This window comes from Gavia stellata, chromosome 5 (genome assembly GCF_030936135.1).
Source record: "Gavia stellata isolate bGavSte3 chromosome 5, bGavSte3.hap2, whole genome shotgun sequence".
Lineage (NCBI taxonomy): Eukaryota > Metazoa > Chordata > Aves > Gaviiformes > Gaviidae > Gavia > Gavia stellata.
In genome coordinates, this window is record NC_082598.1 from 48,909,908 (window position 1) to 48,924,652 (window position 14,745).

At 39.0% G+C, this 14,745-nt stretch overlaps 1 protein-coding gene across 1 annotated transcript in view; it reads right to left on the reverse strand.

Moving 5' to 3' along the window:
* TMEM131L (transmembrane 131 like) overlaps positions 1-14,745 on the reverse strand; it is an 81,975-nt gene that overhangs the window by 11,999 nt on the left and 55,231 nt on the right. Inside the window, exons 16-26 of the mRNA XM_059818212.1 lie at positions 14,498-14,615; positions 13,600-13,738; positions 12,551-12,660; positions 10,842-10,914; positions 8,559-8,701; positions 7,768-7,910; positions 7,254-7,440; positions 6,024-6,209; positions 4,243-4,392; positions 3,048-3,664; positions 506-660 (exon numbers count right to left, since the gene is read on the reverse strand). Of these exons, the coding sequence (XP_059674195.1) occupies positions 506-660; positions 3,048-3,664; positions 4,243-4,392; positions 6,024-6,209; positions 7,254-7,440; positions 7,768-7,910; positions 8,559-8,701; positions 10,842-10,914; positions 12,551-12,660; positions 13,600-13,738; positions 14,498-14,615 (2,021 nt within the window). The remainder of the gene's footprint in view (positions 1-505; positions 661-3,047; positions 3,665-4,242; positions 4,393-6,023; positions 6,210-7,253; positions 7,441-7,767; positions 7,911-8,558; positions 8,702-10,841; positions 10,915-12,550; positions 12,661-13,599; positions 13,739-14,497; positions 14,616-14,745) is intronic.

Below are 14,745 nucleotides of genomic sequence, written 5' to 3' on the forward strand. Positions count from 1 at the left end.
GGGGTGAAGAATGATCCTTCTCAGCAGCTTCACAATCTGTTAAGGGGCTTCTGCCTGCTGTATTCTCAAATGCAAATTTCTGATGCAAAGCCCTGTATTTAGAGATCAGGTCTGCAAACGAAGGCTGATATGCTCATCTAGGACACCTCCCCTCTGGTGTATGTTCCCACATCATTACTGTGGCTGACTGCTGGCATTAGATTCCAGAATGTTTGTGCCTGCTCTGACAGTAATGAAGAATATCTCTGGTTGTGATACAGCCAATATCACAATACAAGGGCTGTCTTAATTTTTACCCAAACTGTTCATCATTCTACAAAGCAGCATTAATACGCAATGGATGTGGGACAGCACATCTGCACATTTCCTCATTCATCTGATCTACAGTGTTTCAAATCTGTGACTGTATGTAATAGACCCTACATACACACACATACCTATATGTATAAATAAACAACAAAAAGATCATTTTAAATTTGAGTAGCGGAAAGATCACAATACAAACCTCAGAAGAGGTAATCTCCTCTTTTGCGCAGCATGGAGTCTCTTCCTTAGGTCCTTTATTAATCTTTTTCTCCATGGAAGGCTTTAGGTTGATCTGCTTTTTTAAAGTCTCACAGTTTTCTGTTTCATTCCTGAGAGGCACTTGCAGGCTATTCCCTACAATTAAACAGTAAAATTAGTTTGCTTGGGAAAAGAATGGGCTCTCAATCATAACCACAGTATCTTCTACCTTTCTTTAAAAACAGACTTGTGCTGCTTTCCAAAACACTAGGAGACTAACCTCTAGGCTGATCACACTGAAAATTTCAAAATCAAAAGCTATTGCTGTATAAAAATTCTCATAGCAGTTGCAAAAAGTAGTTCTGTATTGATTCATGCTCATCAGCTCACCACTCCTAGCACATGCATAGATTATCCCAAGTCCTGCTCATCTCATCTGAATTTGAGCTATTCAGGTCCCAGCCATGGGTCTGTAAGGTAGAATCTGAAGCCAGAGAACACTGGGCTAAAAAGCAAACAGAAAAACCCCTGCAAGCTGGGTGGGGAAGATACTTTTCAAAAACAGGTAGATCAAGATAAGGACAGCCTTTATTTGGAGCTTTACATCTCTGAAGTGCCCTCTGCATTCACTGTGAAGACAAAGGTAAGCCATCCTTTCTTTAGAATGGGTTCCACATCCAAAGTTCATTTTCTTGAGAGGCTTGTGAGGAAGAAGAATTATTCTTGTGTAACAAAAGCCAAGAGATGAAGAAAATGAAAGGAAGCCCGCCTCAACAACTAGTTGAGTTGCCCAGTTGAGTCACAGTCCTCCACTTGGGCCCTGCCAATGCTGGACAGGACAGAATTAACTTCAGTTCTGATCAGTTCCAGTTATCTCAGATACCTGCAATCCATCCACAGTGATCTGCTACCGAGACTCTCAGCTGCGCTGCATGAGAAATGCCATCACTTATCACATTGAACTGGTCTTCTCAAATGGGAAAGGCACACCCAAACGTTTTTACAGTTTCCTATCTACCAACCAACTACAACATCTTAGCTCTGAGTCAGCCACCCTCTCCCCTCTGGAAGAGGCAGTCATGATGACTGCAAAAGCAGCCCACGTGAATGAAACACCAGGGGAGACACCAGGCAAGGGATGCTGTCAGAGCTCTAAGAAACGCTCCGTTGCTCTCCAGCATACAAACATGCGAGTACCTGAGATCTTGAAGACTCCTGTTTGCACAAAACCAGCTCTGTAACTATAATCAAGATATAAACATTGCAACATGGTACTTTTTAGACTTCGTTTATCCTACCAAACTTCTTGAAACACAGAAATACTCACATCCCTGACAGTGCAGAAAACCACAACTGTTAATAGGCAATGTGGCAGATCACATTACCACTGAATACAAGTAACTGTCAGTACTCCTGAAACACTCTCTCAAGGTGGAAGTTCTGTCAATGAAAACAAGTCTAGTATCTCCCAACTGGTTTATGTATAGCCATGATTTGCACAGCCTGTATTCAAAGTTAGTTTCCTGTGCACGTAAATACAGTTAAGACATAATTACTGATTTTTTTTTTTCCCCCCAGCTGATTTCCTAATTCAAAGCAAAGAACGAACAACATTCTGCAGTTTAGGAGCACATGAAGAATTTCAAAGCACTTCGTAAGTATGAGTGAAATTATCCTGCCTCCACCTGAGACAGCACATGTGTACCCGCTGTGTCTCACAGATAACAACACAACGGGAAGCAATTGGCCCAGGGTAACAACTACACGCTACAGCAGGGCCTGAAATCCCTCTGTAATGGGTCACCCACTAAATAAACTCTGCCACAGCTACAGCAAATACCAGTCTGCAGCATTCAACTACTTTGTCAAGTGCCTAAGTAAAGCCAAGCTTCCAGAGGACACATTCTCCTACCCTGCTCTTGATTTCCCGCAGGTGCTCTTGGGCTGGTGTTAAAATTTTAAGTTGCAAAGCTAACAGGTTAAGACTTCCCAGGCAGCTTAGTTCCACAATTAAAAAAAAAAAAAAAAAAAAAAAGATAAAAAATATAGCTATGCAGTTACTAAGAGAAATGTTGATCTGCAGGTTCCTACAAAATATAATTTCACAATACTCTGATGTCAGCTTTTGTTATTTTAGGTGGTTTTATCAAAGGAGTTCTGAATATCCAGTACTGAATGTGCTTGCTTGGTGACTCTAAAAATCAGGTGTTAGATTTTCCGTGGACCTGAAAATCACAAACTGGGATGTTTCTGAGTATTTGACAAGGGCAATTTGAGTTTTATAAGCAGATCTATGACATCAGTTACTTGAACTGTTAAAATGCTACAGCACAAGCTTGAAATCTGTAAATCAAGGCAAATCTATGTTTATGAAACAACTTCTAATGCAAGCTATTTCCTTAGGAATGTAAACAGATAAATCATAGTGAACACATAAGAAATACATCTCCTTGTCCCACAAAAAAGACAAAATCCTTATCACAGTGAACTCAACAGAAGATTCCACCCAATAATTTCGATTGACAGAAATTGAAAAAAGTTACCACTATTTTTCCTAGAAATTTCTTGCAGTTCCGGCTGTTGCTGAGGTGAATTTCTGGACAAGTGACTTTCAGGTAGCTTCTTGGACATCTTCACAGGACAGAACTCCTGTTCTTTGAGCTCAACTAGATTTTCTGAAGTTTTAAGGTTAGTTTCCTTAGGAAACATACATGTTTGAAGATCTTCCTTCAGATCACACTCTGAAGAAGTATTTTTAATGAGAACTGTATTTTTCAGTGCACTTTCTTCTTTACCCAGAAAGTTTTCTGGAAGAGTTAAATTCTTGTTAACATTTATGCCATTTGCATATTTTAGAGTTACCCAGTTCTCACTGACAGCATCAGTGCAAATGTCCTCTTTTGGTGCTGAGATTTGGTTCTCTGCAATCTGATTTTGTTTCTCATCTGTAGTTGCAATGGCACTGCCAGCTGCTGTGTTTGGTTTCTGCTTACTGAAGTAAACTGAACATTTGTGTTTCTTCTGAGAGTGGCTGTAGGTTGCAGGACTTCTCTTTGCTGCATTCTGACTTCGGCTGGAAGAAGTGCCCACAGACAGGAAGCCCTTCCCTTTACCTTTATCTGAGGAACTATAGGAATCCATAAATGTCTTGCAGCTTCCCCTGGAGAAAAAATAAATTATCTGAGATTTGTTTTTATCTACAAAGCTATCATGAATTGTTTTATGGGACATTTTTGTAAGAAAAGAAAGGGGGGCATATTCACAAGCCATGAAATTGCATTAGGTTTTCAATTTATCATTGCAGCTAAGCACACTCTCATTTCAGTGGGAGTTGCGCAAGACTCTAAGTATGTATTCAGACTTCATATACATTTATATGCTTCAGTGAGTAAGTGCCTAACCGACCACCCAAGAGGGTCAGATTTGAGGACCATTAATGTATTTTCCATTCTTTCCACGGCTGCCGCACATGGCGTATCCTTTACTTTCATCACACAGTTTTCACCCTATGTACTACTGACAATATACAAGATTAATAAATCCTTGAGTTCTTCCATTTCTCTTTTGTGGAGATGAATATACACCACAACACTGAAAGCTCTCTGAAAGAGGTTGCCTGGAACACTATCTCCTCTAAACCAGCCCCACAGCAGTATCAAAATACAGACAGAAAGCATCACTCCACAATAAACAGGGTACAAAAAAAGGCAATTCAAAAGAAGAAAAAAGTATTTTTACTTGTAGGAATCAGAGCTGATTACATCAACAGAGTTGCTGTTCTGCTGCGGTGAAGAACTAGGATTTGGTCTCTGTCTTGATTTCATGAACTCTGCTAGAATATACTGGGCTTGCTGGAAGGCTATCAGAATCACTCCGAGCAGGGACAAACTGCCAAAGAAAACAAAAGATACTGGTGTCTACAATTTTCAGGAGTATTCAGTGGAAGAGCTAGAAAGCTTCTAACAAGATGCATTTTTCAAATTTTTTTTTTAGTAACTTCTAAGTAAGATGACAGATGAGAAAACTCAAAATACAGTTTAAAATAAATAACAGTTGTAACAGTCTTTTCTTTCCCTTTTTTCCTTATAGCCCTTGCTAGTTATTCTCTCAATAAAATAACTCAGCCATGGCCTTTACAAAGAAAAAAATCTAACAAAGAAAAAATCCATTCTAAAAAGCTAATACTTGATTTTTAACATCAGTTAGAAGTCTCACTACAACACAATGGCAATATATCATAGTATGATACCAATCAGCCTTCTGAGTACCTTCTATTCATTCATGATAGTTATGTCATTATTTTGATATTTATTTAATACTGTCACTTTCTTTTCCTAGAGAAAATGCTGGCATAAAATGGGCTACAAATGCCACCATACTTCTGAACTAAAACTGAAGCTGCAAAATATCCTCTCATTCTCTCTGGTGTATTAATTGCACCAAATCTAAATCGATCAGAACAAAAATGTGTATAATTCATCAAACCACCTTCTCAATCATGCAGTAAAATTTTTTTCAGCAGGAAAACAGAATGAGACTTTTCTGATTTTTCAGATCCCTGTAGTCGTCTCCTGTTGCATCTAGAACCACGTAACGTGGTCACTGATGTTGCTTCATTTGTGCTCTGACTGTTTTCAATGTCAAAACAACAACACAAGCAGAACCACAGTGTGCATCAGGATCTCAGTTAGGTATGCACCGGCACATACATGTATCACCATGACATTCACATGCACTGCTTGTTAGTACTGACTGTAGGAATTCAGGGTTGGTGTGATGAAAGCACTGGACATCATCTGTGACAAACACAACATCCAGTTCACACTACACAGTGTGAAAGGTTAATAAAGGAAGACAAAAAAAGAGTATGCGTAGGAGCAGAACCCTTAATTGTTTTACAAAGGTACAGTCCTCTTTAAAGCAGTTTACCATGTGCAAGCAATGAGTCAGCTAACACAAGCCAAATCATCTTTCTGGGTAGCCTGTTTAGCAGTGTGCCTAGCAAAACCTAATGATAAACACAAATAATTTTTAAGAAATGAAAGGAGGAAAGAAGCAGAAGAAAAAGCAGGTCCTCACTTGGTTGTCTGAAACTTTATAAATAAAATTCATGTTCATTTTCCAGAAATACTTAAAGACAATCTACCAGTCCACTCGATTCCATTTAGGGCGTTCAGATACTAATATGTTACATGTGCGTCTCTACTGCGGGGGGAGTAAGTCTTCTAGCAAGGGGAGTATCCACCAGGTATTCCTGTGGAGGTATGCTATCCCTTTTTCTTTGCAGCCTTAACACGGAAGTTTATCAGGAGGAGCAGCAAGAAATGCTTGACAACTCCATCACCAGCTACTGCATCACACCTAAGCTGTCACAGTCAGCTGGCAGGACTCTTGGGAGACAAATGCAGTAGAGATTTAAGCCCTGTCACCACTAAAAATCTAACACAAGCCAGAAGTGCTTGCTGATCTTTCACTGGCGAGTCCCTTTCAAACGGGTGCAGGGGCCCTGAAAGCATTACCTTACGAAGAGGACAGTGAGCCTCCAGAAAGACTCTTCCCAGCTGGGTCCTGGCACCACATCTGCACACAGTGGTAACAGATGGTGAGGAAGAGTAACATTGAGCGTGAAGTGGAACTCCAGATCAGCAGCAGTCACCAGCGTAAGCTCCCGGATTACCCATGAAGATGTGAAGTCAGGAGTGAATCTGTCAGGAAAGTAGATGCAGCTGGTGTTATTTTTCCATTGTATGGCCGAATTTCATTTTCTGAAGTCACACTGATACCAAAAAATACAAAATAACTTCTGATTTAGTAATATGAAAAAAAGACAATGAAATAGGTGACCACTGTCTGCTTAGACTATGCAGATGGCATCCACACCTAACAGAGGTAAGATTCTGAGGTCATCTTCAAGCAGTAAAATACATGGTTTTATTGGACTCTTCACAATACTCTGATTACTGTGACGCATTTTCCTTTTCTCGAGGAGGTGCACATGATCAACTCATGTTAACTGAAACACTCCTTTACCAAAAGCACAGTTGTCAAGCGTACAGGCAGTATTACGTCAGAAAGGGCCAGGGACTAGGGTAAGTCTAGAACAAGGCTGGAAAGATAGGGAAAGCAGAAGAAAACATCAGATTGGTCTCTTCTTCCACTTATTCCCCTGACCCATACCATTAGTCTGTTTGGCTGCCATGGGTACTGCGAGGTGGTATGACTTGCCTTTCCAAACTGTAGAGGCGATACTCACTGTATACAAAACCGCAGTTACTGTAATATAGTAATATTGACTCTACTTATGTTTAACTCATGACTTACACTCAACAGGATTTTAAAAAGAATCCATTTTAGACTGATTATGTGCAATGTTAGGAAAACATGACTAGATTGTGGTCAGGCTACTTGGAACAAACTAGAGAAAAAGAAACAATGAAAAAAAAAGCCAGTGGCAAAGCATTTCTTACTCATTTGTGACAACTCTTTTGCTTTAATTTGTTACTTCATAATGCACTGATAAAAGCTTGTATGCTGCTTTTTAAAAATGATGGGAGTCTTATAAAGAAACATTATTATATTATTGATTTGTTAGTACTACCTTTACTGAAAAGGGGAAATGCTTATGAAATTTATATTCACGAAATTTAGTGTGCTATTGGAGTGTCTGTTACTGAAATTAATTTCAATTTCTGAAATTAATTTCAAATTTCCACTGAAGTTAATTTCTCAGCAAATTTGTCAGTGCTTACACAATGCTGATCTCTCGTGATGAGTTCTGAGCCAGGAAAAATTCCTGACAGTCTAACACTTCAAATCCGTATCCTTGGCAACTGTAACCATTGATTTTCATTGATGAAATTGTTATAGGAAGAGGCCCGATATTCTCTACTTTGAAGTTCTTCGTAATGGATAGAATTTGCTTGCTGTCTTTCAGTTCTTAAAGAAGAAGAAAAAAAGAGTAATTATTTTACAGTGCTTAAAAATTATTTTTTTATGTTTATAAATAAATTGCTATTTCTACTTTCAATCTAATTAAAAATTTAGAAGTGACCAACATTTTAATACAGACTGTTTTGTATTTCCAGAATTTGTAACTATCCTCAGTCAGTGTTTTGAGAAAACAGAATCTACACCTCCCATGACCAAGCTCTTCAGCTTTTTTCTATTTCAGCATTGTTTACTTGACATTACTGTACTGTATCAGTACCACCACAGAGTAACACAGCCAGCTACAAAATCAGAGACCCATTTTTCCTTACTCACGTCGTCTGCAGTCCATTAGTGTAGCTTCTGGCACCTTGAATCGAAGGGATCCTCCTGCACCAGGTAGTCTTCCCCCTACTTTAAGCAATTCTTTGGCTCCAAAGCCTTCTACGTTGACCACGTCCAGAACAGTCAAGTTGTTTCTGCCATAATATAAAAATCACGCTATCAGCCACTAAAACACAAATGAAGTTTGCAAAATCACAGCTTTGCTATCTAGGTGCCAATCCAAGACAACAGTGTTTCAGTAACAGAATCACTGGCCACACCTGGATAGGCTTCCCCTAAATACAGACAGGATGACTCCGTCAGAGTCACCAGTGAACTTCACACAGTGAAGGAACCAGCTTTGTGATCACTGCCACCTGATAACAACAGTGCCACCTGCTAAAAATGGTTGCTTCTTCCATAAACTCTCTTTTCCTCCAGCGATAACCAATGTGTGGCTGCAAATTAGACTCACTGTATACTTAAATCCTATCATTATGGAGTTAAATTGAAAATAGCATAGCCACCCAAGGTGCTGCTCTGTTAATTCAAAATTGCCTCAGTACATTCATATGCATTTTATAACCCACTGATCACATATCAAGGAAAAAAGGATAGGATCAACTAAAGTTCTATTTTTTAATGACCTAGACACAAGGCACAAAGACCCTTTAAGCAATTTTTATTAAACTGGAGGTATTCTGACTTTCAAATTTTGACCATTTGCCTTTGCTCCAAGACTTGGCAAATTCATTTTTACATTGAGTTTTTAGATTCTCACTTAAAACTGAAATCAGGCTTACCTGATTAAAATAAGGGAAGCTACTCTTTTGTAGTCAACCGGTGTAAAAATTACACCAACTTTTCTGGTTTCCAGTGGCTGTAAACTTAACCGAAGCAGCTCAGAACTGCATTTCTTGTTGATAAGATCCTCTTGATGTGCATTCTGTTAAACAAAATGCACTTCTTATTCACAGAAAACATGTGTGTTTAGAGATCTCAATAAAGAAAGCACTACGTCTTTACTTAGCACCACATAAGATATTTTTGGCAAGGTGCGATAACTGCTAACTGACTTGTTATACAAAAGTCTTTCAATCTGACAACATAAAACATCAGATAAGATTGTTTATTTGAGCAAAAGTTCATATTACTGCACTTATTATGAGGAATGTATTACTTCATTTTTTAAAACAGCTTTTATTTGCTCAGATGGAAAAGAAATTATATAGTGCCTTTCATATTCTGAAACACTTCAGAACACAATGAGAACTGACAGTATACTGATTGCACAGGGAAATGTGGCAACCATTATACCCCCCAGCATAAGACTTGCAACTTGATTTAAGTGAGAAAGGGACTGTTGGCAAATATGTTGATGATTTGAGTCACTGGAAACAAGCCAAAGTTAACTCCCTACCATATTAATTGAAGACCATAACTACCAAAAGTTCACTGAGTCTGGAAATAATGTTTTTTGTTTTGGTGGTTTGTTTTTTTTTTGGGGGGGAGGGGGAGCAGATACTGCTGTTTATTCTTTTTCCCATTAAAAATAATGACAATAGCCCTAAAACTTTCTATTCCAGAACTGGGGGGGTGGGGGGGTGTCTCCTCTTAGAAGGTGATCGGACATCTATAACAGTCAAAACAATCATAAACATTACAAAATGTGTTCTTGCTGGGTTGTTTTTCAATTCATGGCTGTTATACTAATGGCCTTTACGATCAAAAATGTTTTTATTCTTAGTCTATATTATGAAAAAGGAACATACAATAAAGTTTCAGAACCTGCATTCAACAGTCAATATTTATTAAAAGCAAACCGCATATGGCATTTGCAAACTTCACCCTGTCACTCCCTCCAAAGAAAGATACACATGCACTCACATGTGAGCCTAACAATTCGTTACACATGTACATAAAGTGACTAGGGAAATGATAATAAATTTAAAATGTACATATTAACAACTAGTGATATGGTTAACAAGCCAAGATCCATCTCATACATGCTGAATACCTGTCTAACCATACATGTTCCTCCTAGCTCTTCAAGTCTCGAATGAAAAACGGATATTGGACACACTGGTGTAAAGATCTACTGTTATTTTTCCATTTGGTCAAGAGTATGGTGTACAGGACTCTGTGGAAATTCAGTCCGACCCATGTGCTCATGGAACTACCTTCTCTTTTTCAGTGTGTGCCTACAGGCTAGGATTTATGAACTGCTGTCTCCTCTCTTTTACAACAACTCTTACAGCTGTTGCCAGAAAGGAAAGGTCAGCTTTGATTAGTGTAGCAAACATAGTCTTTTCTTCTTATAAGGTACCAATCTTTCATTAAGGTCTTAAAGCATGGGTGCAGAAATGTGTATCTACACAGGACATTAAAGATGGGGCTGCAGCATCAGCAAGGAAAATATGTTAATTCCAGGCTTTTGTGCAAACTAGCAGTCTAAGAAGAAATTCTCCAGGTACCCTGGACAGTACTCTGGTTGTCAGAGTACACCAACATCCCTAATACAGCATCTTCTCTGTTTCTGTCATCCATGACACAACACCTCAGGGTATAACCACAGCTCAGCACTGGTGTGACGCAGTCAAGCATTATCACACTTGTGTTAAAAACGGGAACCAGAGAGAGCCACGACATTCCAACCTGAATCCGGCAGGTGCAGTGAGACTGAGGTGAAGTGTAGAAATCCAGCCTTCTCCTCCCCTTAACTATTGGACAGTACTTCCCCCTACTGAAAAGATTATCAGCTAGCTTCTGACATCAACTCAAAAGCCTGACACTTCGCGATCAACCTGGGGCTAAACATTAAGTCCCAACACAGAATGGTACCGGTGGCCTCTTCAACACGTACGCACACGCATGCAGGCATGCACACACTCCCTCCCTATAGCTGTTCTCAAAACAGACTCAAACTCTGAAAAAGAATTAACTGCAAAGATACAAGCCTGATAGAGAATCAAGAAAACACTATTAAATTGCTTTAAATAGCACTTGGTAACAACTCAGATGTAGTGTAGCCTGAAAAAGCTTTTTCTAATGTGTCAGACCACTTCTATCAAAATTAGCCATCTTACCCTCTGAGCACATTCATCCATGAGCCTGAATTCAGTGGTTGTGAAATTAATAGCTTGCACATTTATGCCGAACCTAAATAAACCAAAACAAAAAATTAAGCACTTCAAACCTAGTCTGTCAGAACTACATCAACTTACTTTTACATGCTGGCATCTGTTCTTAAATAAAGAATACTTTTACAATTGCATTTTGGCAGATGTGAAATACGGTGGAAATGTGGGTCTGCATTTCAACAGAATACACTACAAATCAGTTTTATGTGGATTCCACACATTTGGAAAACAGACAAATGGCTGGGCATTTTAGATCTCTCAGCATACAATATTGCAAAAGATCACAATCAAAGAAATGTAATTTCTAAGCCACCCAAGCCCCAAAGCTTTTTCTGCCCACGTAACTGTTAAGAGATAATTATTATCTAATCTCAATAATTTACTCAAATACCCCTCTTTCTGCTCATGATTTGTTTGGGACAAATTCCTATTTTCTTTCACATACTTTGCAAATCGAATTCACTTACAGCAGTTGGTTATTTGCCTGACAGCAAATAATAAGCATTTGACATTAAGGTATTAAAAACAGACATAAGAAAACCAATAGGTAAAATTTAGATTACAGATGACTAATGGACCTCCAGCCACTGAATTGGAAATTCAGTTGTCACAACTTTCTATGATACTAGCTTAAAAAAACCCAGTTAGTAGATGTGCTGGAAAACCTAGATAAACTGCAGAAACTAAAGTGTGCATACAGAGAAAATGTAATTTCAAACCACTAGAAAGAGTCTATGTGGAAATTATATTTAGTATGCAAACAGATGTAGTTATTAACATGCATATATATACACACATATCTATATATATGCACATACACATACGTATGTAAAGAAATGAGGTTGAGGAAGCAATTACACAGGCATTTGGACCCCAAATAAGCAAGTTACACTTAAGCACGTCAGTAGTCCCACTCACTCCAACCAAGCAAACAGTCCTACCAACCACACAGTTTTTCAAACTTAAGTGTGACAGCCAGGGCTTATTTTGGTGAACTTCAGCCCACCTCGACATGCCCCTTTATACTGTTCATCTAACGCTTATCTAGATTTCTCATTAGATCTTCTCAGTTCTATATCAGAAAGTTCAAAACAATGTAAAAACATTTGCTTAGCTGGCCCTAAACATTTACGGTGGGGTTGCTGGCTCTGGACCTGCATTTTTCTTCCTGGCTCCTGTTTCCTCTTCTTCAACCAGGGTTTTTACCTAAGAGAAAGCTAAGAAGAACACTTTTTTCTGGTGGGAAGGTTCAGTTACCTTCCTCCTCACCGATCAGTCTACAGACTGTGTACTTCCCAACCAGCCTTGCAGGGAGATGCACATTCCCAATTCTGCAAGTTGCTCCCCTCACCTGGGCAGCTTGCACAAGCTTGCACCAAGCCTCAGACCTTAAAAGATGACCAATTATAGTTTATGGCTGGCAGACATAAACTTGCTGAAAACACGCTCGATTTGGTTTTATCGATGATCAGGTACAAAGTCATGTGTCATACAGGGAGCTGTTCTGAACATGACTGTATCTTCCAAAATGGGTCAGAACATTGTCTCAACCTAAGTTACACTTTGAAATATTAAAACAAACAATAAGCAACAATCATAAGGCAAGGCAAATAGATCTTTTTAAAGGGCAAGCAGTATCCTGAGATAGTTATTACCATTTGTTGAGCAGACTCAGTGAAGCTTGGGGATCAGGGTAGTAAGAAAGAGGCAGAAGCTGCAACGTAACTGGGAAGGATGAAGGATTTCTTAGTACGAAATATTTTACCTGAAGAGTTTGGAGAGGAAAAGAAAAAGTTAAAAACTACATACTTGAGAACTGAAACGTAAAATAAGTCAGCACTGGTAATATGATCTGCATTTTCAAGGGACTTCAACCTGGCTTCTGTCTTAATGAAATATAATCATATGTGCACAAAACTGCATGGAAAAGCAGGACATGTCACCACAATGTCATCATTTGCAAAAACGGCTAAGAGTGCATGAAGAACAGCATGTGCAGAAATACAAACCTCCCCCACCCCCCAAACAACCCTTTCATTTGGATTTTGATTTAAGCAGGCAGGCATGAACAAAGCTCTTCCACAGAAGAAGGTGAAATTAGTCAGAATGCCACCCTTTTTACAGAAGTCTCAGAGCAAGCAGGTTATACACATTACTATAATGACTGACAATTAAATAGTACAAATGGAATATTAAGCTAATTCTCAATATGTGCATATGGAAACTATCTCCATATGACTGGTTCTGTCCCAGGCTAGGTTAGCAGTGACCTAAATCTGACAAACGAGAAAGAAACAACCATCAGTGTTCTGTTACCTAAGGTAGTGACATGAGGAAGGCCATCCCATAACCACGTGTCATTAATGACAGTATGTCCTATCCCTAGTCCCTTGTTCAATTATTTTATCACAAGCATGTAACTTATACAATGATGCAAGGAAAGCTTTAACAACCACAACCAACCGTTAGTTAAGACCTATCCTGCTTTACTCCAATCCTTGTATTAAAATATCACAACAAGGTAGCTAGAGAACTTATCAAAGAGCCAAAGGAATACAAATCTGGTGTCTTAAATTAGACTTCAAAACACTGATCTACAAGCAGTATGAAAATGCTAAGCATCACCAAATGTTAACTGCAGACTTTGTTATTTAAACAAACTAAACATACATCAACTCAGTAAATGCATAACAACCATCCTCACCATACTACTTTTAACTGCTGTGGCACTGAAGTTGAGTGCAAGGCCAGGCTCTGTAGTCAACCGTGGCAAGAAAAAGGCAAAGGACTCCTCTTCAGGCTTCTTCTGGTGAATAAAGCGAGCTGATGCTAAAACACTTCTCCTGCTTTATTGGCAAAACCAGAAAGCTTTGTTAATTTTACCTTATTTTTCTTTCAAAAAAAAGAACAAAAAACCCTATGATTTGCCAGGACCTACAATTACATCAACTTATGTTTCCTTCAAAATGGTCTTCACAAAATAAAGCCCATAAAGCTGTAACCTAGTAGTAAAGAGTCAATGTAACTTATGTGCACCCCTTCAGTCTTCACTTTTCCACCTGCAACACGACTGTGGTTTTCACAGCTCTACCTCCTTATTCTGGAAAGGGGCTGATGTCACTGACGCACCATCTCTACAAGAACTGCTCAGCCACAGTGACTGCTTCCTTCCCAACATCCCCAGTATGCAGCATCCTTTAGGCCAGGGACTAAAAACCTTAAAAGCTATTCAAAGACCCAGATCCTGAAAAGACTGCTGTGTGACCTGTTGATGAAGGGCTCATGCAACTCCATAACTGATCCGGTAAAACATGCTTTGATGCTTTCACACTGGATAGTTGTGGTGGGGTTATTATAGTCAGAACATTATTTACATTCTAAAGTTTGGGCATCTGAAACGTTTACTTATGGCTGGCAGTGCTTTGAAATGGAAGCTGGGGGTGTCTGAGGTGCTCTGAAACTCAGGTGCTTCAAGATAACTAACTTAAGTGCAAGAAGGTAAAAAACGTTTGTTCTAATTAAGAATACTTCAGCACAGAAATATTCTTTCTTACTACACTGTACTGGCTTGAATTAAGAACCTCAATAGATTCTGTACAGACCTGCAGGCTTCCCCACGTCTTATTTTTTGCCATCTTTCATAAAGTTCACTTGCAAGCTCAGAATCCACATCCCAGGCAGAACGGTCCAGAGAGAGACTCTTCTGCCAAAGCAGATTTGCTAAAACGATAACAGATTTTTCATATTTTACAGAGATAACATTTGCTCCTTCCATCAATCTACTTCTGAACACAAGTAATCAGCATCTGCAAAGGGTCGACACAAAAATAAGAAAGGCAACCCACTTTTT